The sequence below is a fragment of the Phacochoerus africanus genome, chromosome 6 (assembly GCF_016906955.1).
Source record: "Phacochoerus africanus isolate WHEZ1 chromosome 6, ROS_Pafr_v1, whole genome shotgun sequence".
Taxonomy (NCBI): Eukaryota; Metazoa; Chordata; class Mammalia; order Artiodactyla; family Suidae; genus Phacochoerus; species Phacochoerus africanus.
This window is the reverse complement of record NC_062549.1, coordinates 30,551,176-30,577,062: the sequence shown is the minus strand read 5'-3', so window position 1 is coordinate 30,577,062 and position 25,887 is coordinate 30,551,176. Positions and strand designations below refer to the sequence as shown.

At 40.0% G+C, this 25,887-nt stretch overlaps 1 protein-coding gene across 1 annotated transcript; it reads right to left on the bottom strand.

Annotated features, from left to right (window-relative positions):
• Positions 1-5,757: 5,757 nt before the first annotated feature.
• ABRA (actin binding Rho activating protein) lies at positions 5,758-13,056 on the bottom strand. The gene is given in 4 exon segments (XM_047783420.1): positions 5,758-6,036; positions 6,039-6,152; positions 6,155-6,359; positions 12,312-13,056. Coding segments are annotated over 4 exon segments (1,152 nt in total). The 5' UTR covers positions 12,993-13,056; the 3' UTR covers positions 5,758-5,884.
• Between the last annotated feature and the right edge of the window lie 12,831 nt (positions 13,057-25,887).

The following is a 25,887-nucleotide window of genomic DNA, read 5'->3' as shown; positions in this document are numbered from 1 at the left end:
TTACTGTGGCTCTGGCGTAGCTGGGGTCTGCATCTCCGATTCGACCCCTAGCCTGGGAACCTCCATATGCCATGGGAGTGGCCCAAAGAAATAGCAAAAAAGACAAAAAAAAAATAAAAAATAAAAAAAAGAAAAGCCTAAGATAGAAACAGTCTCTAAAGAAAAAAAAAAAGTTTCTGTGCAAAAATCAACTGATAGTCTCATGGGAATTCCCTTATATGTGAGTCTTTGTTTTTCTCCTACTTAAAGTACTCTCTTTTTCAATTTTTGCCATTTTAATTATATGTCTTGGTGTATGTCCCTTTGGGTTCATCTTGTTTGGGAATCTATACTTTCTATACATAGAAATATGATTATTTCTTCACCTTCTTCAAATTTTCAGCTGTTATTTTATCAAATACATTTTTTTTTGTCTTTTTAGGGCCACACCCATGGCATATGGAGGTTCCCAGGCTAGGGGTCTCATTGGAGCTGTAACCGCAGGCTGACACCACAGCAGCGCAGTGTCTGAGATGTGTCTGCAACCTACACCACAGCTCACAGCAATGCCGGATCCTTAACCCACTGAGCAAGGCCAGGGATCAAACCCACAACCTCATGGTTCTTAGTTGGATTCATTTCCCTTACGCCACAATGGGAACTCCTCAAATACATTTTTGACCCCTTTCTCTCACTCCTTCTGCAAATGTTAGTATGCTTGATGTTGTCCCAAAGGCCCTTAAGCTATTCTCATTTTTTAAAATTTGTTTTTCTTTTTGCTCTTCTGATTGGGTGATTTCCATCATTCTCTCTTTCAGATCACTTACATGTTCTGTATCACTTAGCTTGCCATTGATTCTTTCTAGTGCATTTTTTTCATTTTAGTTATTGTATTCTTGAGCTCTGACTGGTTCTTTTTATATTTTCTAGTCCTTTGTTAAAATTCTTACTGTGTTCATCTATTTTTTTCCCCAAGTTCAGTTAGCATTATTATTACTAATACATTGAACTCTATCTGGTAAATTATCTCTGATTAGTTTTTTCAAGGATTTTTTTTTCTTGTTCTTTAATTTGAATGGAATTCCTCTGTATTCTCATTTTGTTTCAATTTATCTATGGAATTGGATGAAACAGTTACATATCCTGGCCTTAAAGGGGTGTCCTTGTGTGGTAGTTTTCCTTATGGAGTCTGCATGTGCCCAGTGGCTTTGTTGGGAGAAGTGGGTCTGAAGTGAGCATGGGTCAGGTGCTCCTGTGGGATGTGCTGGCAGCCATCACATTGGTGGGAGGTAGAGCTAGAGCCAGAGCCAGATGTGAACCAGGGTTTCTCCTGCACTCAGTGGCCATTACCACCCTATCAGAGGTAAGGCCAATTGCCAAGGCATTGGAGCAGAAGTCCTGATGATCGTCTGAGCTGGTTCCATTCCCTCTAAGTGTGCACTTTCCCCCCAGCAACAGCACCTCTGTCCCAGTGGAGAGCAGCACTGGAGCAAGAGGAGCCACTGCCCAGTGAGGGCCAGAGCATGCATTGGCACTACCCTGGCACATCAGTCAGACCTCCAGGCAGCTCCCCGTCTCTCACCTCTGTCCCTCCAGCAGCGGCCACCTTTACCCTGTTCAGATGCAGGGCTGAGTCCAAGCCAGCTCCATACCCTCCCAAGGGTACACTCTCCTCAGCAGTGGCAGTTTTCACCTTCCTCAGTAGCTATGCCAGAGCAAGTGGGGCTAGAACAGGCTCCCAGTGTGGGCCAAGGCATACACTGGGTGGTTGCAGGAGCCACCTGGAGCCTCAGGATATTTTCCACCTGCTTCCTCTGCTTTGTTCCTGGTAGTAAGCAAGTATGTGGGCTTCCTTCGCCAGCAGAATCTTGGTTTCTTAGAGCCCTCTGGTAAGGTCCACTGGTTTTCAAACCAGCTAAGGGGACTCATCTTCCTGGTGTTGGGCTCCACATCTAGGAATGCCTGATAGGTGTCAAGCCCCTCACTCCCAGGGAGGATCCCTAAGCCTGGACATCCCCTATCCTCATCCTCTTTGTGTTCAGTGCTTGTCCTGATAGCTTCTCCCTTCCTACCTGGCTCTGTGTGGAACTTTCTTTACAGCCTTGATTGTAGAATAGCCTTTCTACCAATCTCCATTGTTGTGTGTGTTTGTTTTTGTTTTGTTTTGTTGGGTGAGTGTTGTTCCACATGTAGCTGCATTTTAAAAATTACAGTTAATTTACAGTGTTCTGTCAATTCCTGCTGTACACAGCAAAGTGACCCAGTCATACATACTGTAGCTGCATTTTTGATATGTTACTGGGGTGAGGTGAGATCAGCATTCTCCTACTCTGCCATCTTGATCTCCCCCCGCTTTTCCCGCCCTTTTCTAGAACTTCATCCAGTGTGTGAATGTACCATACTTCATTCAACCATTTTTCTATATCTATTAGGTTGTCACATTATTTTACAATTAAAAATGGTTACAGTGTTATGCATATGTATTTTCTTACTGGTTGAGTTGTATCTTCAAGGGAGATTTTAGGATTGGAACTTCTTGGTCAAAAAGGAAATGCAATATAATTCTGTTATACAGGGATTGCTCCCCCTCCCCCAATTCTGGGCACACAGTGTCATCAGATAACCCTTATTGGGATGATAGTGAACCACAGCATTCTAAAAACCTCTAGGTTAAGAGGTTAGGTCATACTTTCCATGAACAAATTAAATACTTCAACAGACGTTGTGTTCTTAGTGTGTACCGAGAAATATCCTAGATACTGGGAGCAAAAATGCATATTCTAGCAATCCTAAGGAGGCACTTGCTTTAATAGGTCATTTTAACCTGGGCTACATGGTCCCCTGCTTCTCTATGATCCCAGAACAGAGTGACTTAATAAAGTGCAGCAATACTTTCCCAAGCATGAATTCCCATTGAAACAGAATTCCACTTTACACAGAATTGTTCCTGTTTTCATGTGAGAAACAGTATCTGATATATCTGTTGGTGGTATTAAAAAAAAAAAAAGGAAAGAAAGAAGGAACTAGAGTTTGGGAAGGGAAAGAAGTAAAAGCAGAAAACAAACTAAGAATATAGGTGCAACCTCATTTTCCAGCACAGTGTGTGGAGAAAGAAAATATGAGTTCGGAACTTCTCTCCTGTTGATATAAGTGGGCAGAGTATAAGAAGGTAAACTTGGGAATCAGGGAGCTATAAAACTTCATTATAAAAATTAAAAGCCCTCAAACATTTGGAGGTCCATACAGAAGAGGTTTAAAAAAAAAAAAGTGCATTTCAACAGCTCCAAACTCTTTAAACATCTGATTTGGAAAAGGAAAAATCTTTTGGAAATGGAAAACCTGAAGATTTAGAGACCAACTGTACACTACCCATTATTGGGAATTTAGAATTACCAAAGATAAAGCGCTATTGATAGAATATTTGTGCATAATTATTTCATGTGTTATTTTGGCAATGATGAAAACATGATAAATTTCAGCAAGTTCCAGTTGTGGCTCAGCAATAACAAACTGGACTAGTATCCATGAGGACGCAGGTTCAATCCCTGGCCTCACTCAGTGGGTTAAGAATCCAGCGTTGCTGTGAGCTGCAGTGTAGGTCACAAATACAGCTGGGATCTGGTGTTGCTTTGGCTGTGGCCTAGGCCGGCAGCTGCAGCTTGAGTCAACCTAGCCTGGGAACTCGCATTTGCTGCAGGTGCAGCCCTAAGGGAAAAAATATATGTATATACATATGTAAATATACATATATATGTATGAGGTATTTCATTAGCATGTTTATCACCTGAATCTGCTTAATCATTCTTTTTTAGCTTTACATTTATCAACTATGGGTTTTCCTATCATGAAGTTTTTTTAAGATAAAAATCTGTCATATAGCAGACATTTTCCTCTAAGAAAATTAACTTTCTGAATTTACAGCCACACTTTATTCAGAAAAGTGTTCATGTAAGCTCTCTGAAAGAAGACTTTTAACTCCATCCTCAAAAATTCAGACAAACTGAACTTTGAATAATCTGCATTGATGCCTGCATAAACTATTACTGTCCAGAGTTGAATGTGAGAAAACTTTTCTGAGGCTTTTGTCTAAATATTCCACCAATTCTAGAAGTAATCTGAGTTGTACTCCATAATTTTGTATTTCAAATACAAGAAAGTGATATTGTGGAATATAATTTTAACATAGTATTATAAAAACAATAACAAAATACAAGAAAGTATCTTTATTCATGAGCCACGTGATAAATGTGTACATCTTATATGAAATTCTACTTAGAAATATTCACTATTAATTTATAACAACAAATCTATTATGCAAACAAAAATGTGTACAAACTTTCTTCTTTAAGAAGATATTGAGCTTTCAGTTTGAAAGAGAATCGTACATGAAAACAAAGGTAACTCCTATGGTAGCTTAATCCATACTTTGTATTAAACCTAACACTGAACAATTGTGTGTCTATTCTTTTGAGGTATTACAATTCAATATTAATTTATGTATCTAACACCAAAGTGTTAGAGTGTCATTTGGTAATTTCACTGAATTCCATAAGAATTGTAATCTCACATTTTATTCAGTTTGTTTTTAGAATAATATAATGCACATTAAATCTAATAGAGGAAATTGGCAAGTAACAGGTTAGTGTCAAGTTTCTCTGTCATCATTAAAGTAGATGTTTTTCACTTTGGCAGGATTAAATTTCTCTTTTAGGACTTTCAGATAGTTCAAAAGTTTGTCAGGAGTTCCCTTCGTGGCACAGTGGAAACGAATCCAACTAGGAACCATGAGGTTGCAAGTTTGATCCCTGGCCTCTCTCAGTGGGTTAAGCATCCAGTGTGGCCGTGAGCTGTGGTGTAGTCAAAGATGCGTCTTGGATCTGGCGTTGCTGTGGCTGTGGTATAGGCCGGCAGCTGTAGCTCCCACTAGACCCCTAGCCTGGGAACCTCTATATGCCTTGGGTGCAGCCCTAAAAAGCAAACAAAAACAAACAAAAAGTTTGTAGAGCTTGAAGTAAGTTAAAATGTCTCTAGTCTATTCTATCCACCAATGATTCTATCAGATTCTCTCACACCTAACATTCTAGTTCACTATAGCATTTTCTGTATTTCTACTTCTGTGTATATTGACATAAATGTAAACAGCATGACTCTAATCTTTTAAGAAAAGAATAAACTTTCCCAAGAGGTACTACAAAGGCAGGTAAACCTAAATCTCTCACCTCTGCTTTACTTGTGTAGAGAAAGTGAACATAACTGCCTTCTCAGCTGGCTCTAAGACCGCCAATGATGTCTGTTTTTATGTGCTATGTGCACATTACATCACATGACTTCCTATTGGAAACCTTTTAAATTCAAAGTCCACAGGGAAATTTCCTCAGTTTCAACATATTATTTGAATACAGTTTCTTTATCTATGTGGTTATTTTGTAAGTGATGCTGTGATAAAAATAGTGGTACAAAGTCATTTCTTAGAAAATTTCAAGTTTAGTTTTGCCAAACTCAATGAAATTCTTTTTTTTCCCCTGAACAATGACAAATCGTAATAGATTTTGCTGATATTTACCCAAAGTCAGCATTCTTCTTAGATATAATAATTATTCACTTAAAGATCTATAACAACTTTTGCAAAGAATAGCCAACTATTTTTGCCCAAAAAGGTAAGTGAAATTTCAAATACTTATAGTATCATATATGAATAACCCTCGATGTGCTTTCTGAATTGTTTGCATGTGCTTTCTCAAAATCTTTAGATTTCTCCAGAAACAGAGTGCCAAAAAGTCATTTATGTAAAAATTGTTTAATGTTTACTAACTCGGTACAGAGCAGTTTGCCTTTTACTTTTCACTGCTTTCGTGTTTAGCATTAAGACAGGAGTGGGTCAAGTCTGGTTTGTGTTGTTGCAAGTTCACTTTAGCAGAGTGATCACAACGTGGTCATCTCGGCCTTGCCATAGCATCTCTCCCTCAAAGTCAACCAGTCCGTGTTTCCTGGCGCGCATGAGAATGCCCACTACTTTATCTGAAATACGAACGTATCTGTCAAAGAGATCTCCGAAGTAACCTGGATCTTGCCGTCTCGCCTGGGGTGCGCCATCGTGCGGATGATGAAGCACATGTCCATGATTTCCCTGTAGATGTGCTCCTCAGCTCTCTTAGCCCTTTCCGCAGTTCTGGTCCTTCCTTGGGACGGCCGTAGCCTTCATCTCCTTTGTGCAGGCGGGTGGACATGGCCAATTCATAATCAAACTCGTCACTGAAAGGGTTGAGCTTCTGGGACTGTATGTGTTCATCAGCCCACTGCTGCCATCTCCCTTTCAGGTGGCCCACTTGGCTGTATTTCCGCTGGGCTTTGCAATTGAGTTTCTCGGTAAATCTATTGCCCTAAAAGAGAGAGAGGGTGAAGAATCAAGCTACTGATATTTAACACCCAAATGTTGCTTTCTATTTGTACTTCAAAACAAAAGAAAGGAAAAAAAGAAAATCATACACAATGCCCCCATTGCTCTTAGTTTGAGGTATGTCCTCCTAGATTATTTTCTCTGTGAATAATATAAATATTTTAAGCTCCTTAAAATAATATTGAACTATTTCAAGAAAAGTCCCTTACACAAATGTAATGCAAATATGGGCATCTTGAAGTTGTATGTTAGTAATATTTTAGAACTGGAATCTTCTGAGTATATTCAGGGATTTTTTTTAAAGGGTTATTGAAGGGTAGTTGATTTACAATGTTGTGATAATTTCTGCTGCACAGGAGAATCTAAAATTATTTTGTTCAAAAACAAATTATTTCTCCAAAATAAGGCTGATAACAGCATATATCCTTTGTGATACTCACTTATGTATAGATTTTTATATGTGAGTTTTAATGAAGCATATCTATACTAGTATCTATGCCCTATCATACCGCAAATTTTGAAATTTCAAGTTGTATAGACAGGAGACACTATCTAGCAACAGTAACATTCATTGAACATTGTTCTAAACACTTCTCACTAACTTTTCCATAACCATTTGATGAGATAGGAACTATCACAGATGAGGACATTGAGGCCAGGGCAGGTTGCATAACTTGCCTAAGGTCACAGAGCTCTTTAAGTGTTGGAGTTGGAGCTTGAATCAAAGTTAAGCTGTCTCCAGAGCCTGTGTATCAATACTGTGAAATGCTGCCCTAACCCAGCACAATTTGCTGTTTAAAACCCAGGAAGGGGTCCTATGTGGGTATTCCTCACTCTCAAAACTCATTTCCTGAAATCCAGTTATGCAATCCAAAGGCAGGAAACTAACAGATGTGGACAGGGAGCTATTCAGATTTGATTTAGCCCTGCTTTCAAAGAGGAATGACATCCACTAGATGGCAAACTTTCATTAATTCCCATGTTTTGTGTTTCCAAAAGTCCTACCCTTGCCGCATTCGGTTTCACTGTTAGAGTGGAATTCAAACTAGGAATACACTGCTGCATATAACACTTTTATTCTTTGCAACTGTATGGACAAAAGTATGTGACAGATTGGGAAAAAGCATACAAAAACTGTATACACAATTATCACAGCTTTAAAAAATCATGTAAGTATAGAAAAGTGCTAGGAACTGCACTGCTCTGAAGTGGAATGCATTCCCCTCAGCTGTGCTGGTCCTCGCCATCATCTGCCTCTTCACAGACTGTCCCTGTTCAGCTGCCCAGACGATGGGCTGCTTGATCTCAAAATCAAAGGAAAGTAAACACCTTATCCCCTTGCAACGATGGCAATCCATGGCAGGCATAGTCTCAGGACACCCACTGTGTGCCATACACTCTGTTAGGTACTAAGTGAATATTCAATAATGAAAAAGAATGGTGAGTAACCACTAAGCAACATTCATGGAAATGATCAGAGTAAAACAAATGTGAGTATATGGTATAATTCTAACTATGTGGAACATGTATGAGGCTGAGGAAATAATAGCATGTGCACAATCGAAAGTAATTATGTGGTACCTAAATGACAGTTGATTTTTAAAATTTTTTTCAGAAGTCTCTTTCATGCTGATATTACAGTTGACCCTTGAACAATGCAGGTTTGTACTGTGTGGGCCCATTTATACATGGATTTTTTTTTCAATACTAAATACTACTACAATACCATGTCCACATCTGGTTGTTCAAGGGAACACTATGGGGGTTGGGAGTGGGGAACAGGGAGCTCTCATCTTTTCAGCACTTGAAAATATGAGTATAACTCCACACTTAACCTGTATCCATGGCTCCACCTCCATGGACTCAACCAACTGTGGATTGTACAATACCATAGTATTTATTGAAAAAAATCTACTTATAAGTGGACCCATGCAGTTCATGTTGTTTAAGAGTTAAATATATTGATTTTATGAGTTAGAGAAAGTAAAAACTAGAAAAATATTCAAATTAGCATCCAGAGGTAATTTGTTTAAACCTTATATTTTATGGGTCTCTGATTCTTTGATGTAGTATTTTTTTCTTCTAACTTTAATTAGAATCTTAAATTCCCTGAGTGTTGAAACTCTGTGTTCTTTGGGATAAGGGTTGGCGAGGTAATAATTCTATGAGGAAGAGGAACAGCTAAAAAAGACCTTCTAATATCTCTGTTTTTTATGGCCACATCTGTGACATATGGAAGTTCCCTGGCCAGGGATTGAATCAGAGCCACAGCTTAAACCTACACAGCAGATGTAGCAGTGCCTGATCGTTTAACCCACTGCACCTGGCTGGGGACCGAACCCGTGCCTTAGCAGCAACCCCAGCCACTGGAAGTGGATTCTTAACCCATTATGCCACAGTGTGTACTCCAGCACCTTCCAAATCTTAATGTCCATTTTATATGGTCAAATTGTAATTCCCCAAAATAGAGAAGGAAAGCAAAAGAATTGGTCCTTTAAGAAAGAATTAGAAAATAGAATTATTTTTAAAAATAGGAGGAAATATACTTTAATGAGTCTTTAATTTTGTCTATCTTATAAGCGTTCTATATTGTTTTTGTATTTCCAATTTTTAAAAAGTCTGAAAGGGTCAGAGTTTGAATCAGGATTAGAAAGTCTTATACTCCGAGTATCTCTTTGATCAATGAATATAAGAATATACCAACTTATCCTGGTTTTTTCTTTTAATTTCAATTAAAAATGTGAATAATAGTTTAGATTGAGCTTTAGAGAGACAATCTAGTATAAATGTGTATCAGAAAGCCATACTTTCCCCTTCGTTTCCAGCAAATATCTTCAATATAGTTGTACCAAAACATTACCCTTTGGGAGTTAACGGAATTCCATTAATTAAGCTGATACTTCGATCTCCTTTTGATTCCCTGAGTCTAGCCCCTCCTAAAAGAATCAGTCTAGCACAGGGGTTAATAACACACGCTCTGGCATCAGCCGTTCCAGCGTCATCCCTTACTAGTTCTATGCCTTGGATACATCCCTGTGTTCAGTTCCCTTTTCTACCAAATGCACCCTCATGCTCAACCATTACCATTTTTGCCAAATGGAACCTGTTGGAGAGAGTGGATGAGTGATTGTCATTTTAATGTTGCATCACTACTCTATGCGGGAGGGATAAAATTTCCTTGGTCTGAAAGAGCTGGACCAAATAAGTCATATAGCTGTACAATCAAAAGACTTTTAATAAAGCATAAAATAGAAATCATCTTCACAGTAAAGCTCCAGTTAGCAAAACTCTTTGACTTTTTACCAAACCTGACTTGTTTGTTCCTGTTATCCATGGAACATCTTAACCAACAAGAAACCTTCTACTTAAATATCTGTGACAATTTTCTCCCTACTAGTGAAGGTGGGAAAACAATGGTGCTTAGAATTAAAAATAAGTCAGCAAAACCCCCTTTCACATAGGCCTACTTAATAATGCCACATTAATTTCTCAAGCAGTATTTGAGAGTCCCATCAGGTAGAAAGTCCCACTGGACTTCTGCTGAAGCTTCCTGAGCACAGCTAGGATTACTGCTGACATTCAGGGCTACTGTTGCTGCATCCAACATTCTGGTACCCTATGTACTCTAAGGCTGAGGGAAAGGAACCAAAGAAAGAAGGAAGAGATTTAATTCCCTTTCCCCTCCCCAAACCCTGAGAGCCAGTCTCCTAGCATCTCAAAGTGTTGGGATCACCAGACCTTTAAGAGCTTCTCCGGGTCCATTGTTTTACATAATTAATACCAAAATAACTCTATGGGGTATTATATCTAGTTTTTAGTTGAGAACAAAGAAACTTGGATTTGCCAAAATAGCCATGTCTCAGATCTAACTGTCTCTCATTCAAAGCTTATGCTCCTTTCTATCCCAGTAAGAAGGTGTCCGTGTACATGTCTGATTTGAGGAATTACGAGATGGGTCCACAAGGCAAGTTCCCACTTCCAGGTATGACTGTAGAGTAGGGGTCAAGAGGGCAGACTCTAGATCCAGAGTGCCTGGGTTTGAACTCCATGTACCATATAATCTTATACAGTTTCCCTAATATTTCTTTGTCTCATGTTCCCATCTATCCAATGAGGACAATAATTATGCCTACCCCCTGAGAATGTTGTGAGGATTCAGTGAATAAACATGAAAAATACTTAGACAAGTGCCAAAGAAGATTGCATGTGTTGGAGATCGGTCCTGGCTGTCAGTTCCTGATCTCTGGCCAATTCAAAATGTGCTCACAGGAAGATCTTCATTGTGTCACACTCAATCTTTATTCTGTTGGGTTCTATTACTCTATTTTCTAGCACACACACATACACACACACACATCCAAATCAGCAAGGCCAACCTATAGACTTTGATTCCATAGAACAGTAATTTCTGATGATGAATTCCTATGTGATTGTAAGGAGAGCACAAATCCAGATCTCTGGACACATCCTCAAGGTACCACATGAGAAGTAGCCCCACATCTAGTTTTAAAGTATCACATTAAGGGACAGGCACATATGTCTCAGCTTTATCACTAACTGGCTGAGCGAACTTCCCCTCTGAGCATCTCATCCCTAATATGGGATATTACCTATCTCATTGTGAGAGTTCAAAGGGCAAAGCAGGGAAAACACCCAGAGCAAGCACTAAAGCACAGGGGATTGCTATGTTGCCTAGGTTTGCTATTTCATTTTTATCAAAAGCTTTTGATATAATAGTGCTCATTCTTTCAAAACAACTTTAAGTCACAAACTGTAAGGCAGATTTTGTCAAATTAGGTAACCAGTTTTGTCTTTACTTTCTGATTGTTTTGTAAAACTTGAAAGCACACCTACAGTGTGTTCCTGGAGAGCCAGTTTATAAGCATTCATTACATCAGAGATTTTTCCCCATATTCTGATAGCCTGTGGTCATGGAGTAAGAAATTCTTTCTGTTATGTTGAGGCAGAGTTACTATCTTGAGATGAAGCATGTATATCTTGTCAGAATACATGCGTCAGGGTGTGTGTGTGTGTGTGTGTGTGTGTGTGTGTTTTAACATCTCATAATTTTAGGATTGTGATATTTTAACTACCTAGCTTTATAGCATTTCTGTCTTTGTTTATAAACAGGACAAAGTTTTCTGAAAGTTTGAAAAATTGCTAAATAATAAAATCTAAACAAATAGTAATAGCTTTCATATAGTGAGCTTATGTGCAGACCCTGTGCTAAGAGCTTGAGAGTCTTAATCTCATCTGCTTCTCCATACAACAGGATTTATTCCAAAAGGTTACTGTTGCCATCATTTTACAGAGGAGGAAATGGGTTTAGAAAAATAACCAGATTTTTTTTTGCATGTGTGTATGGTGAGAACATTTAAAAACTATTCTCTTAGCAACTTTCAAATATATAATAAAGCATGGTTAACTATTGTCAGGGCAGAGCTGGGATTTGAACTTGGTTCTGACTTCAGAGCCTGCTCTTGCATAGCAGCTTCCCACCCGTGTACAGTGTCATAGAAATCGGTGTTCCATGGTCACTACTTGGGTAGCTGTGCATCCTGATAACATTACAGACTGATTCAGGACAAGGGAAATGTTTCTCCAGTCACTCAGCAAATACCTTTCTCTGCAGAAAAACAAACCAAGGAGTTAACTCACTCTAGAATTGACTTTAAAAATTTATCCAAAGCAGACACCCCTCTCTGGTGGCTTCATTTTTTGTTTCAGCTAATCCTTGAGTGTTCAAAAAAGAAAGGAGAAACCAAATAGGGCAGGGTGACTGAGCTTGACGCTGTGCTCTTAGCCCAGAGGCGTACCCCCCCCCCCCCCGCAAGACCTCACTTGTGCCTGACTTTGCTAGTCCTACCCTGCTCTCTGGGATCCCAGAGCTGCTTGGGGCTCCACCGCAGGCAAAGGAACAAAAAGATGAATTCACTTACTGGGAGGGCAAGGGGCGTTTGATTCTGGTGATGGCCACCTGCTCTCCATCCTGCTCCGGCCTCTCCTCTGTCTCCCCTCCATAGCCGCTGTCTTCTGTGTCTATGCTATCACTCCTGCACTTGAGCTCCTCCTGTTCCTCCTGTTCCATCTCCTTCCAGCCCTTGGTCAGCTCAGATACCAGGTTGGCACACTTTCTTCTCCGCGTTGGGGAGCCGTGGCTGCGGAGGAGTCTGTCAATGTCACTCTCTGGCTGCTCGGGTTCAGGCTCATCACCATCCTTCTCGTATCTGTGGCTGAGGTGGCTTACATCACCTCCTCTCTCGTAAGCTTTGCTGACGATGGTCTTGGTCACCTCTTTCCTTTTGATAGGAGAGACTTCGGTGGCTCCCTCTGAGCTTTGTCCAGCTCCATATCCCCCTGGCTTTGGGGAGGGAGATTTTGGGGCACTCTGGACTTTCTGGTGGGTTATGGGGTGTATCACTGGTCCAGAAGGTTGGCTTGACTCCCTGGCTCCTCCTGGCATCCAGCCTGTAGGCTCCTGGGCCTGCCTGGTGCTATTCTCATTTGCCCACTGCTGCCAGCCCCGGGCCAAGTTGATAACCAGGGTGGCTGTGCGTACCTTCCGGAGGGCACTCTTGGCAGGTCCCTCCCCTCTTCCCTTTTCTCCCCGGGCCATGCTGCCCTTCTCTTCTCTGCTGGTAATCTGGGCGCGGGCTGAAATGAATGTGGACCAGTGGAGGGCTGGGGTTTAAATAGAAGCAGGGTGTGGGGTGGGAAGCAGGTTTGGTGACGGTGGAAACTATGTGAAGCATTTCTTGCCAAGATGTGGTGCCTTCCCCCTGACCGTGTGCTTTTTTTAAACCCTGACGGCTCCAGTTTCATCGCAGCAGAGGGACATCTCTGTGGGTAAAGGACAGTGATAGGCTCACGCCCTTTCTTCTCCAATGCCAGAGTGGAAATTACTAGATCTGATCATGTGCTCAGCCTTGGGTTTTTCTTGACCTTCAAAGATGGGTCCTCCCATTTATAGGAGCACAAAATACTGGACAAGTTGTGCTGGGAACATTATAGGCTTGTTTCCATTGAAACCTCAACAGCCTTTAATATGGCTCTTAATCAGTCCTATTTTAGAGCTGAATACAATGACCTCTAACTTCTTAAGCTGAAAATATCTGAGACTCCAGCCCAGATGTCTGATTCAAAGCATGTGCCTCTTCTCTTTCTACTTATTGAGGGTTGTTAAGTTGCCCTTTTCTCTTGTCTTCAACTCCATTTGATACAGACTTTAGAAGTCACTTCATCCAACCTCCGTTTTCCATAGGAGAAGTTGAGGCCTGGAGAGGGGGAGGGAGACAAAGGCCAGGTTTCTAGTCCTAAGTCTGAATTATTTTATAGACGAGTCATTTTGTATATAAGATGGTTAAATTTTTTGTTCAATCTGTTTAAAAAAAATTTTTAATTGAGACCTATGCACACATTGAATTTCATAGATTATTATCGCATCTTCAAATATTTTGTTAAATAAGACTATTTAAAGACAAAATAAGTGGGAGTTCCCATGGTGGCTCAGTGGAAAAGAACCTGACTAGTATCCATGAGAATGTGGGTTCGATCCCTGGCCTCGCTCAGTGGATTAAGGATCCCACTTGCATAGGCCACTGGTGAGGCCCTAAAAAACAAAACAAAACAAAAAGACAAAAATAAGTGAATGCTATCAGAAGCAATTATGACATGTTATGTAGGTTATGTTATGTTTTAGTATCATAACCATCCTTAGCAGATCTTTAAATTCATGCAGAAAAAGCCGTTCAATTTTCAGAACAAAGACTGAAGTGTAGTTTGTTTTTTAATTTTTTAAATATTTATTTATTTATTTTGTCTCTTTGCCTTTTCTAGGGCTGCTCCTGCGGCACATGGAGGTTCTCAGAGCCACAGCAAGGTGGGATCCAAGCCGCATTGCGACCTACACCACAGCTCATGGCAACACCGGATCCTTAACCCACTGAGCAAGGCCAGGGATCGATCCTGCAACCTCATGGTTCCTAGTCAGATTCATTCACCACTGCGCCACAATGGGAACTCCATGTTTTTGTTTTTGCTTTTAAAGACTGGATAGATATATCATTTAGACAGAGAAAGAACCATCTATGAAGAATCCTAAACCAGAAAAAATGCACAGGGCCCAGCACTGAGTAATTTCTTGAAGTAAGACAAATAGAATTTCTTTTCATCCCACAGTTCTATAAACTGTAAAACTGTACTCTTTCTTCCAATCTTGACATGCAGTTAACCACACTGATAGAGAACTGCTGTCTAAGAGCATAAAACAAAGGTATGAACTTTAATTACTTCTGATGGTGAGACAAATTTATTTTGAAAAAAATTATTGATGTCAGTTTTTCATCATGTGGGTAATTTACCTCCTAGAATGACACAACTGAGGAGATGATTTAATACTCTATCTAGAAATCCAGTGTGTTTTCAGAGTTCACCAGCATTTGATAATGTTATCTGTGGTCCCACAATAGCCGAGACAAAATATCTCCCGATTAATTAAGAGGAAATTGGATCACAAGAAAAGAAAAGTATTACAAAGATTTCAATCTGAGTCTGAAATTTCTGGCATATTTCATGGAATGTAGATGCACCGCAGACTGTTTGGTTCCTGTTAGATTCCCTTCAGCCTTTTGGAATGCCTTAGGAAGGAATGGGGTTCTTCAGAGATGCCCAGGAACTCAACCCAGGATCAGGCTAATTTATAACTTCCAAAGGGACTTTTTTGCTTCCCTGCCTACACCTGCTCCACATTCAATCCTTTCTTATAGGGAGAGAGTGGGAAACAGCAAAATGTTATTAGGCTTTCACATATTAGCAGGCATTGCCGTCAGCTGCCTGGGGCTTAGGGCTGTCAGCAGAGCTGCTTGGCAAGAAACAGAGGCAGCGCCTGAAAGAATCTGGTCATTCCTATTGAAATTTTGCTTCCATGGCAACTGCGGTCCTTCATTCATGCTTCATCAGAAAACAGTGTTAAAATCCTTTCCCTCCTCAGGTCTGCTTCGGGCATTCCTTCCCCAAAGAAATGTCGGTATGCTACCTACTGTGCATCTTATAAGAAATGTTGTAGCTTCTTTCTCAACCTAGATCTAGATTCTTTAGCATTTGGCACTCTTCTTTAATAGAAGCTGTGAAAGAAATGAAAATAAAGTCTCAAAGATAAAGGTAGTGAAATAACTAGTTTACCATGTGAGTTTCCTATGAGACCATGTGATTAGAAACTGTAGGCGAAGATGTAGACCTGACTAATGAAGTATTGCCCCCTTAGGGAATTTGTTGTGTGAAAATATTTTGAAAAATATTAGTTATGATTTGATCATATAGGCAACACTAGGGAAAGGAATGCTAATTCACTTCTCTGCCCAATACACTTAGCAGCCAGCCGAAGCCAACCCACATCATTTGCTATTTAATCTTATTGAAGACACTTTAGAAACCAATATTTGCTCAAAGCTCATATGAAACAATAATTTTGTTGATCCTTTCTACATAAGTGAATAAATCCTTTGCTTGGTTAGCTCTAGAAAAATGGGAATGAAATGACTTTAATGGATGGCAGAGAGGGCTTCTGATTTCAACTGAATTCACCCTACTCAGTGCTCATGGAATGAATATAATGGGTGAGACCTGATGGTGAATAACATGGGAAGGGTATAAAGCTCAACAAAGCAGAACCTGCTTTCAAGCTCTTCCCAGTCTAACCAGGAGAGACATGACTACAGCTGCACTTACTAGTTTGGGGCGAGCTATTTTAGAAATAGAGATAAAGCTTTATGGGCTCATTGAGCCCAGGATGACTGATTTTATTGGAAGGACTTCCTAGAAATGGTGATCCTTCATCTGATCTTCAAAAGAACAGGAAAACTTCATCAGGCGGAGAAAGGATGTGCTAATCTGAAGAATCACCATGAACAAGGTTACAGAGGCATGAAGATCCACGGTATACCTAGCGACCTTCTAATGGCCCGGTGTAGAGATCACAAACTCAAACACCTACAGGATCACGCAGGTCCCTTAAATGCATGCGGTGAGTCAGGCTGAGGGCGCAGCCTGGGGTGGTGAGGACTGTGGGCAATGGGTGAAGTGATATCTCGAGAGACACAGAGACCTGGATTCCTACATGAATTCCTCCAGTTCTTTAAATGACGACAGTTAATACAGACCCACATACTCACACACACACAATAATACTGGGTGAACCTACATAGTGTGGCATGTCTTTGTCTTAACCTTTGGAGAAGAGCATACAATGTGTGTGGGGTAAGGACAAAAGGCTGGAGAGCAGCAGGACAGGCCTTTGAAGAAGTAAGTTGGAGCTATATTATGAAGAATGTCTTGCTAAGGAACCAGTTTTTTACCAAATGGGGCTCATGGCATCACTAAAAAAAATGGAAACCCCAGTGTGATGCCTAATTTTCGTTACCAAATGATCACATCAAAAAACAGCAAAATGGGGTCTGGATTTGAAAAATGTATGACTGGGATAGGGAGACTGTTTCTGGCAATTACTAAAATACTCTTGGAAAGAACCAAAAGAGGATCTGAAAGTAGGGGTCAAGTTTTGAGAGCCATTGAGGGTAACAGCAGAAGGACAGAGGGACCCAGCCATTGCCATGGGGGTTGGGTTTGGGGATGATCTACAGGGTTCAGCTTGAGTGACAGGTGTGAGGAAGTGACATCAGCTGTGAAAAGACAGGAGCAGGAGAGGATTGATAATGAGGAGGAGTTTGCTTCCTGAGCTGAGGACGCTCTGGGATGTGCATGTGGACAGGGGCAGTGACCATGAGTATGGACCCTAGGGTAGGGCAGAACTGGGTGAAAATCCAGTCTCTGCAGGTTAGCAGGACAGCCTGGGGCATGTTGTCTAATTCCTCTAAGATTCGGTTTGGTCATCTGTAAAATGAGTCTTATCAGAACATGTATCTCAGAGTCAGTGTGAGAATTCAATGGGTTAACACATGCAAAGCACTTAACGCCATGCCTGGCACATGCAAGCTCTCGATAAATGGTTGTTATTAATATCTTGATGTTGAGTCCTGGAGGGAGTTAGAGAATTAAATCTCCTTAGATAACTCTGTGTGACCAAGGACAGGACTGATACTGAACCCATGGCAAGATGAGTCTTCAGGTGGGAGGGTCAAGTGGGGTAACTTGTAGGGACTGGAGGCTGCAGGAGAAAACTTATTTATAGTGTTTTATTTTAAGGTACTTTATAGTGAGGCCTTTAAGGCAGTGTCTAAAAGGTTTCCTTCAGCTTGGTGGGGATCAGATGAGGTCTCAGTTACTCAGTAGTGAGAAGCAAACAGTTGAGCACAGGAACTTTCCTAGAACCTGCTGGAATACACAGCTTAGTGGTTTACGACCACTGAGGATCACATTAGGACCACCTGTGGAGCTTTGAACTCTACTGCTGGTGCAGAGCTGTCTCTGAAGATGGGTCTTGGGTAGCCAGGGTGAGGTCCTGGCTCCACTTTAACCTAACATTACCATCGGGCTGACAACCATGGTTCTAGCTTCTAGAGTCCTGTGGGGTCAGCAGACACTCCACACGCATGTCTCAAGAGTGTCGTAATCAGTAGCTCAGGTCAGGCAGCTTGGTTTTGCAGACTGGCTCCCCTTTCAGAATCTGTGTACCAGAAAAGCCAACTTCCCTGAGACTCAGTTGTCTTGAGTAAAAATGGCAAAAACATTGCTCTCCCCAGGGTTGTTAACATGTTGATAGGAGATTATGTTTGTGAGGCAATTAGCACAATGAGTTGTGTAAGAGCCCCATGAGAAGCTCTTCCTTCTGTTCTTTATACTATTACTGAGGATCATTATGCCAACTTTTAAATGAATGGACTAAATTCATAGACAACATATCAAACCTCAGTATGTATAATATAACATAAACTTTTCCAGCATAAACCACAACAGCTGACATTCATTGCCTGAAACTGAAGAAAAGTTCAGAGAACAAATGTCACAAACACCACTATCAAACTATTGTCACATTAATTTTTTTTTTGTCTTTTTGCCTTTTTTAGGGCCACTCCCATGGCACATGGAGGTTCCCAGCTTAGGGGTCGAATCGGAGCTACAGCTGCCAGCTTTCACCAGAGCCAAAGCAACGCGGGATCCAAGCCATGTCTGTGACCTACACCATAGCTCACGGCAATGCCAGATCCTTAACCCACTGAGCAAGGCCAGGGATCGAACCTGCAATCTCATGGTTCCTAGTCGGATTTGTTAACCACTGAGCCACAACGGAAACTCCTGTCACATTAATTTAATTCAGGAAACACACTCATAAATGCTTATGATGTTTAATTAAATCTGAACACTAGGGCAAAAGAAACTAGCCTTGTAATTATGACAAGAACTCACTCTTCTTTGGATAATAGTTTTTCAGTCTTCACTATGTTATTAACACTACTTGGTTCCATTCATACTTAATTAAACCCAAACTGCATAATTTATAATTGTATCACATTAAACACCCTAAACTGACAATACCCATTAAAGCGTTATGCTCATAATTTCTCTGATCATTGAATTGTACACGTGTTATAATTTATAACACACCTAATATGGCATCAACCTATATTTCAATGAAAGTAAAGGAAAATCAATAGCTGGTTTGGTCTCATCACCTCCCACTTAATTAGTGTGATATCTCCTTAATACATTTCTCTGTTTCTAATTTTGCTCTATGCAGATCCATCTGTGCACACTCTCCGTGTTTAACTTTTTTTTTTTTGATTGAAACTAGCATCCTTTTATTTATAGATACAGAACAATTTTCATGGGAGGTGGTATTTATACAGAGATGTGGTTCTCTGTCCAAAAGTGGAAAATTTATGCTGGACTCCGTGTTTACCTTAAAACTCAAAATTCAAGTATTTCTCAGCTGATCAAAACCTTTAATGGTTTCCTGATGTCATCCAGATGAAGGCCAAAGTTCTTAGCCTCATCGTCAAAGCTCACTATCATTTGCCTTCACTTTTCACTCCTTATCTTTATAGTTTTGTGACTGTGGAATTTCACCTAAAAAAAAAACCTTTTTCTTCCTATTCCAGCGGATGTATGGTTGAAACAAAGGTGCATACAGAGGAGAACACTTGTATTGTAGTCCTATTTGTTCTACTTACACTCAGTGTGTGCTGAGACAATTCATTTAATTTTTGCTCCTGTTTCCTCCTGCATAAATCTTCTTTATCCTAGACTTGGTGTGAGAATAGGTGAGGTAATATTTACAGAAGTGTTTTATAAACTATAAAGAGTGATAGCAGCTGAGTTACCATGCTCTGATTTCTTTCTTGTCTTCACCACTGGGCCCATGGTAATACACCCATCTCTGGGGCTCTATTGGTACCACCCAACTGTATCTTACTGTGTGATGTATACACCCGTGTTTGTCACTGAGTACCACCTAAGTGCCATGGAGGGCGTGGGTATTAAAAGAGATGAGTCTGACCAGTTTCTCCCCAATGAAGCTCACAGTAGAACGTGAAGAGAGAAAGTACTGCGTTATGTTACAAGTTACAATAGGGTGTATCTGAGATCATGACCAGGTTTATCTTCAGGGTTAGGTAAGGCCTGAAAAAAAGATGCAGAGCATTATGGGTTGCTGTCAAATGGAAGGAGTTTGGGGACAGTAAGCCCTGGAGAGAAGCTTAGCAATTCAAGGTACCGAGGAGGAAAGAGCATGTCCTACTGGGGTGTAACCTGAGTTTCTCTAGCTGAGCTAGAGAGGTAAATAAGTAGGACCAGATTGTGGAGAAATTTTATAGCCCTGATAAGGAAATGCAGATTTTATCCAAATGTTGTAAATCTTTAACCTAAAGAATGGCATGATCGTAGTTGCATTTTAGTAAATTTGCTTTGTTAGTAGTACAGAGGATAGATTCAAGAATGAATTGTGGGAGAGCATAGAGGCTGATATAATTTTCTTTTATCCAGAGGCACTCCCCAGCCAAGGGCGGGATGTGTGGGGGTCTCTGTATGCTCTCTCCCCCACCCCCTTTAGACTCTTCTGATGCAGAAATTCCAGTCAATTAGTTTTGCTAACTAGTTCCAAGTACAGCAGACCAAGATTGTTTGCACTGCTAGAGGTGGGAGAGTGATGAGGCACCTCACTTGCTAAGTCTGGTTACTATGGTGACAGCTTGCAGTAGCCTGAGTACTCCTCCCACACCAAGAAGGATAATGGCACCATATGCTGACGGAGCCAAAGTGGCGGCTGCTCCAGCTTTCTGCCAACTCTCCACCCCACATGGCATCCCCAGGAACTATTCACACATCTGGATTAGGGATTTCTGGTTCCAGGCCAGGTGCAAGGATGCTAGGTGAAGGCATGAGGAAGTCTAGGTAAGAGATGTTGAACACTATCCTAAGATAGTAGTCCTAGGAGTTCCCATGGCTCAGCAGTAATAAACCCAAATAGTATCCATGAGGATGTGGGTTTGATCCCTGGCCTCACTCAGTGGGTTAAGGATCCAGCATTGCCTTGACTATGGTATAAATCACAGACATTGCCTGGATCCTGCATTGCTGTGGTTGTGGTGTAGGCCAGCAGCTGAAGCTCCTCTTTGACCCCTAACCTGGGAACTTCCATATGCCTCAGATGTGGCCCTAAAACAACAACAACAAAAAAAGATAGCAGTCCTAAAGTTGGAAAGGAAGGCCTATGTACTACAGGTGAAATTAAGAGGTGGAATTAATATGAGTTGGTCACAATGCGATGTTAGATGTGAAAGAAATGAAGGCATTTGGGATGAACATAGATTTAGCTTGGGTTTAGAGGTAGATGGTGGTTTAAATCACGAAGAAGAAAACTACTAAGGGGAACAAGCTTGGGAATTGGACACACATGTTTTGGATGTAGTAATGGAGATACCTGTAGGTCATCCAGGGCTAGTTACCTCATGGACAGGGGTTAGAGCTCAGGAAAAAGGTCTGGGCTCTTACATAGATTAGAGCATCATTTTGGATCATGGAGATGAAGTTGCGCCAAGTCACAGAGCCATAAGTGTCAACAACGGGATCAAAGTCAGGCACGTGAGTGCAGATTCAGGCTGCTAATGACTGTGCTCCGACACCAATTCCTTTCCTCTCCTTGCTTCCCACCCCCACCTTGAAGGACAGGACAGGACTTCAGAAGCTGTGACACCACTCTCTAAACCATCTTGTTAAGAACATCTAGAGTTTCTCAGCCCTGACTTTCTATCCGATCTTATAAAACTTTCCTTCATGCCGAGCGTCTTTCTCTGAACTGATGGAGGTGTCACCTAACTCTATGGTGGCAATAATTTTGCAACATATATAGTTATCACATCCACACATTGTACACTTTAAACTTACACATTGTCATGTGTCAATTATATCTCAGTAAAGCTGGAAAGAAGTGTCTTTAAAAAGTAGTCTAGGACTGCCCATTGTGGCTCAGTGGAAGGGAATCTGACTAGTATACATGAGGACGCAAGTTCAATCCCTGCCCTCCCTCAGTGGATTAAGGATCTGGTGTTGCCATGAACTGTGTTGTGTGTTGCAGACATGGCCCAGATCCTATGCTGTGGCTGTGGCATAGGCTAGTAGCTGCATCTCTGATTCAGCCCCTAGCCTGGGAACCTACATATGCTGAGGGTGCAGCCCTAAAAACACACACACACACAAAAGTAGTCTATATTTCATAATTTATGACCTGCTGTTTACTTCCCAACCCATTCAATTCACAATTCTGGTTTCTGCCCACAAACTCAATTTAGTCAGGGTCAAAGATGATTTCCTCATCGCCAAACCCAAGGGAGAGTTTTAGTTCTCACTTATTTAAACTAGTATACATCCTTTTCTGTGTGTGTGTGTGGTGTGTGTGTGTGTGTGTGTGTGTGTATGAATATGTGTATGTGTTAAGGGAAAGAGAGAGAATCATGACAGAAAAAGAAAGTTTGGAAAACTAATAAGGAAATAGCCAGTCATGATTATACCACACTCATACCACTTATTCCTAGTCATGCATAATTTAATATACAGGATTATAATTTACTCCAAATCTTGAAACTTTGGTTGTGCTAGAAGTATTCCTTTCAGTGCTGGGCTGCATTTGGAGAGAAAAAAAAATTGCTTAAATAGCCCACTGAACATGGCTTTGTATATTAGATGTTTTCCCTCTTATCCTGGAAATCAGGAAAATTTTTTTAAAAAAGCAACAGGCAAAATTTTCGCTCTGTAGGAAAAAAGCTGCGTGGCTGGTTTGCTATAGTGAGTGTTGAAATCTGGTGTCAGCACTGGCAATAAAATCCTCCTAAACTTTGACTTTGTAAAGCAGTGGATTTAAAGAGGCCGAGGCAGTAAGGGAACACACAGAATTAAATGGATGCACTGTATTTGCAGAAAGCAGTCATATCTTTTTGTTACAAATGGAAAGTTCTTTGATCAAAACACCTGGAAATTGCTCTGGTCCATTCTCTTTCCTCACAAGAACTTTCTTAAATACCTAGTCCAGAAAAATTCAACTTCTTTAATGATGTAAAAAAGTTTTAAAATGGTAGTATAGCAACCCAAAGATACTTTAAGAAAAATATGTGGAAAAAAAGAATAAACTTACCAACAAAGCACACTCACCAGAAAAAAAAAACTGCCGTAGTACAGGTGAAAAATTTAAAGACAAAGAAATTTAAGAAATTAAATTCAGCCAAAAATTTAAAGACAAAGAAGCATCACATCTATGAAGAAGAAGAGAACACACAAAGCAGATATAATAATTAATGGGAAAGATGGCAAAATACCTATGAAAGACAAAAAAGTTTAAAGAAAAGATATTAGAGGTAGAAAATGGGAACAGAAGAGATAAATCTGTTATTCTCTACAAAGAATATGAATGTATACTTGAAAAACATGAGAACCAACTGAAAAATTTTAAAAAATCACTAAGAGAATTCAGTTGGATGGGGGAGGAGATAATTAGTATGCAGAAATGAATGTCATTTATATATTTAACAAAATCATTTAGAAGATATAATGGAAGCAATCAACCAATTATAATAGCAGCAGGAAAGATGAAATACCTATGAATAAACTTAATAATAAATATGCACAAACTATATGTAGAATACTTTAAAATGCTCCTGAAAAGCACAAAATACAACCCAATAAAGAAAATGTAAAACCATAATCTTCGGTAAGAACACTTTACATAATTCTCTCTGTGGTAACTTTAACTCAGTTCCAATAAATACATCATTTTTTTTTTCATTTTCTTAGAGTGAGATAAATGGATTCCGAAGGTCATATGAACATTAAATAATCAAGGATAGAAAAGCACTAAAAAAAGGGGAGACTTCAATGATTAAGTAGTATTATATTAACATATGAACTGTTGCAACAGAAGAAAGGCTGGGGGGAAAATGTAATTGTAATGTATACATGTAAGGATAACCTGACCCCCTTGCTGTACAGTGGGGAAAAAAAAAAAAACAAAAAAACATATGAACTTACAAACGGAACCACTAGCAGAGTAGAAAATAAAAAAATAATAAAATAAACCCAACTATGTATAAGAATTTAGTAGGTGATAGATATGTCATCTCAAACCAGTAGGAGGAAATACACTGACTATTCAAAAAATGTTGATGGAAAAAGTAGAGGCCTATCTGGGGAAAAAAAATCAGATTTATCTTTCACACCATGCATCCTATGCATTCTAAATTGAGCAGAGTTTTTTTTTTTTTTTGTCTTTTTGCTATTTAGAGATTTAAATGTAAAACATAAAACCATAAACCTACTAGAAGAAATGGGAACATTTCTTTATAAATTTGGGGTGGAGATGATCTTGAAATATGACTCAAAAATCTAGAGCCATTAATAAAAATATCAATATAAGTGAACTCCATTAAAAAGAAATTCTACAGGGGAAAAAAATGAAAAAGAAAACACAGGAAAAAATTTGCAACTCAAAAAAATCTCCCTAATATCTAAAATCATATAGAAATAAATGATAAAAGGCCAAATTCCCTGTCAAAAACTGAGCAAAAATATGAATGAAAGAGCTCGTTGGAAAAGAAATACAAATGGTAAGTTACATGGAATTACCAATATTTTTTTGCCCAAGGTAATTCTTACAAGTACGTAAATATTTTACATCATGCTCTATTAGAAACCTATGGGAAACAAGCACTATGCTTCACTGTCGTTGGGACAAATTCATCAGTAAAACCCCAATGGAGGGCAATTTGGAAATTTTTGTTAAAAGTACTCATTCATATAACTTTCTTCTTGTTGTTATCTTTTTAGAGCTGCATGTGGAGGTTCCCAGGCAAAGGGCCTGATCAGAGCTGTAGATGCCAGGCTATGCAACAGCCATAGCAACGCCGGATCTGAGCCTCGTCTGTGACCTACACCACAGCTCATGGCAATGCCAGATCCTTAACCCACTGAGCAAGGCCAGGGATTGAACCTCGTCCTCATGGATACTAGTCAGATTCGTTTCTGCTGAGCCACGACGGGAACACCTCATAACTTTTGAATGAGAAACCCCTCTTTGGGGAAATTATCCAAGAGATTCAAATGATATTTGTACAAAGTTACACATTACAACATTTTTTTCAGAATAGCAAAAGTTTAACCTAAATGTCCATCATAAGGAAACAGTTAAATATATAATGCATATTTACACAAAAAGTAGTACAAAAAAATTAATAAGGAAACTCTGGCAAAAAAAAAGTTATCTGATAAAAAGCTCTAGGATACATTAAATGGAAAGGGGTCCAATATGCTCCCTTTTGTAGCATTAAAAAGAAAATAAGACTCTAAGTTCAAATTTGCTGCCATATCCATAAACAAACTCCGACAAGATTCAGAAAAATCTAATAACAGAAGTGGTAGGAGGAAGATATTTTCTCAGATAAACTTGCTCTACTTCTTTAAGTCTTTGCTTCTGTCTTCCCTTCATAAGGCCACCCGGACTTCTCAGCCCAGTTGGGTGTGACGGCCATGAAGACAGTCATTTCAGTCTGATTTACTTATCGATGTGCCCCAGGCACCGAGAACAGCATATGTGGTAGGCACCCAACAAATATTTGGTCAGTGAATGGGAGTTCCCATTGTGGCTCAGTGGTTAACAAACCCAACAAGTATCCGTAAAGGTACAGGTCGGATCCCTGGCATTACTCAGTGGGTTAAGCAACCAGCATTGTCTTGAACTGTGGAGTATTCACAGACACGCCTCGGATCTTGCGTTGCTGTGGCTGTGGCATAGGCCGACAGCTACAGCTCCGATTCAACCCCTAGGCTGAGAACCTCCACATGCCACAGGTGTGGCCCTAAAAAGACAAAAAGACAAAAAAAAAAAGTTTGGTCAGTAAATGAGTGGGCGATGGGGAGGGGGACATCACTGCTTTCCTTTGTATATCTTAATGAATTTATTTTAAAGGTACATTAAAAATAAAACAACAAAAAAGTGAATGCTAGAAGGGCCTCAGATTTATTCTTATTTTCTCCAGTTCAGAGGTTATAGGAATTTGTCTCCCTTTCCATGACTA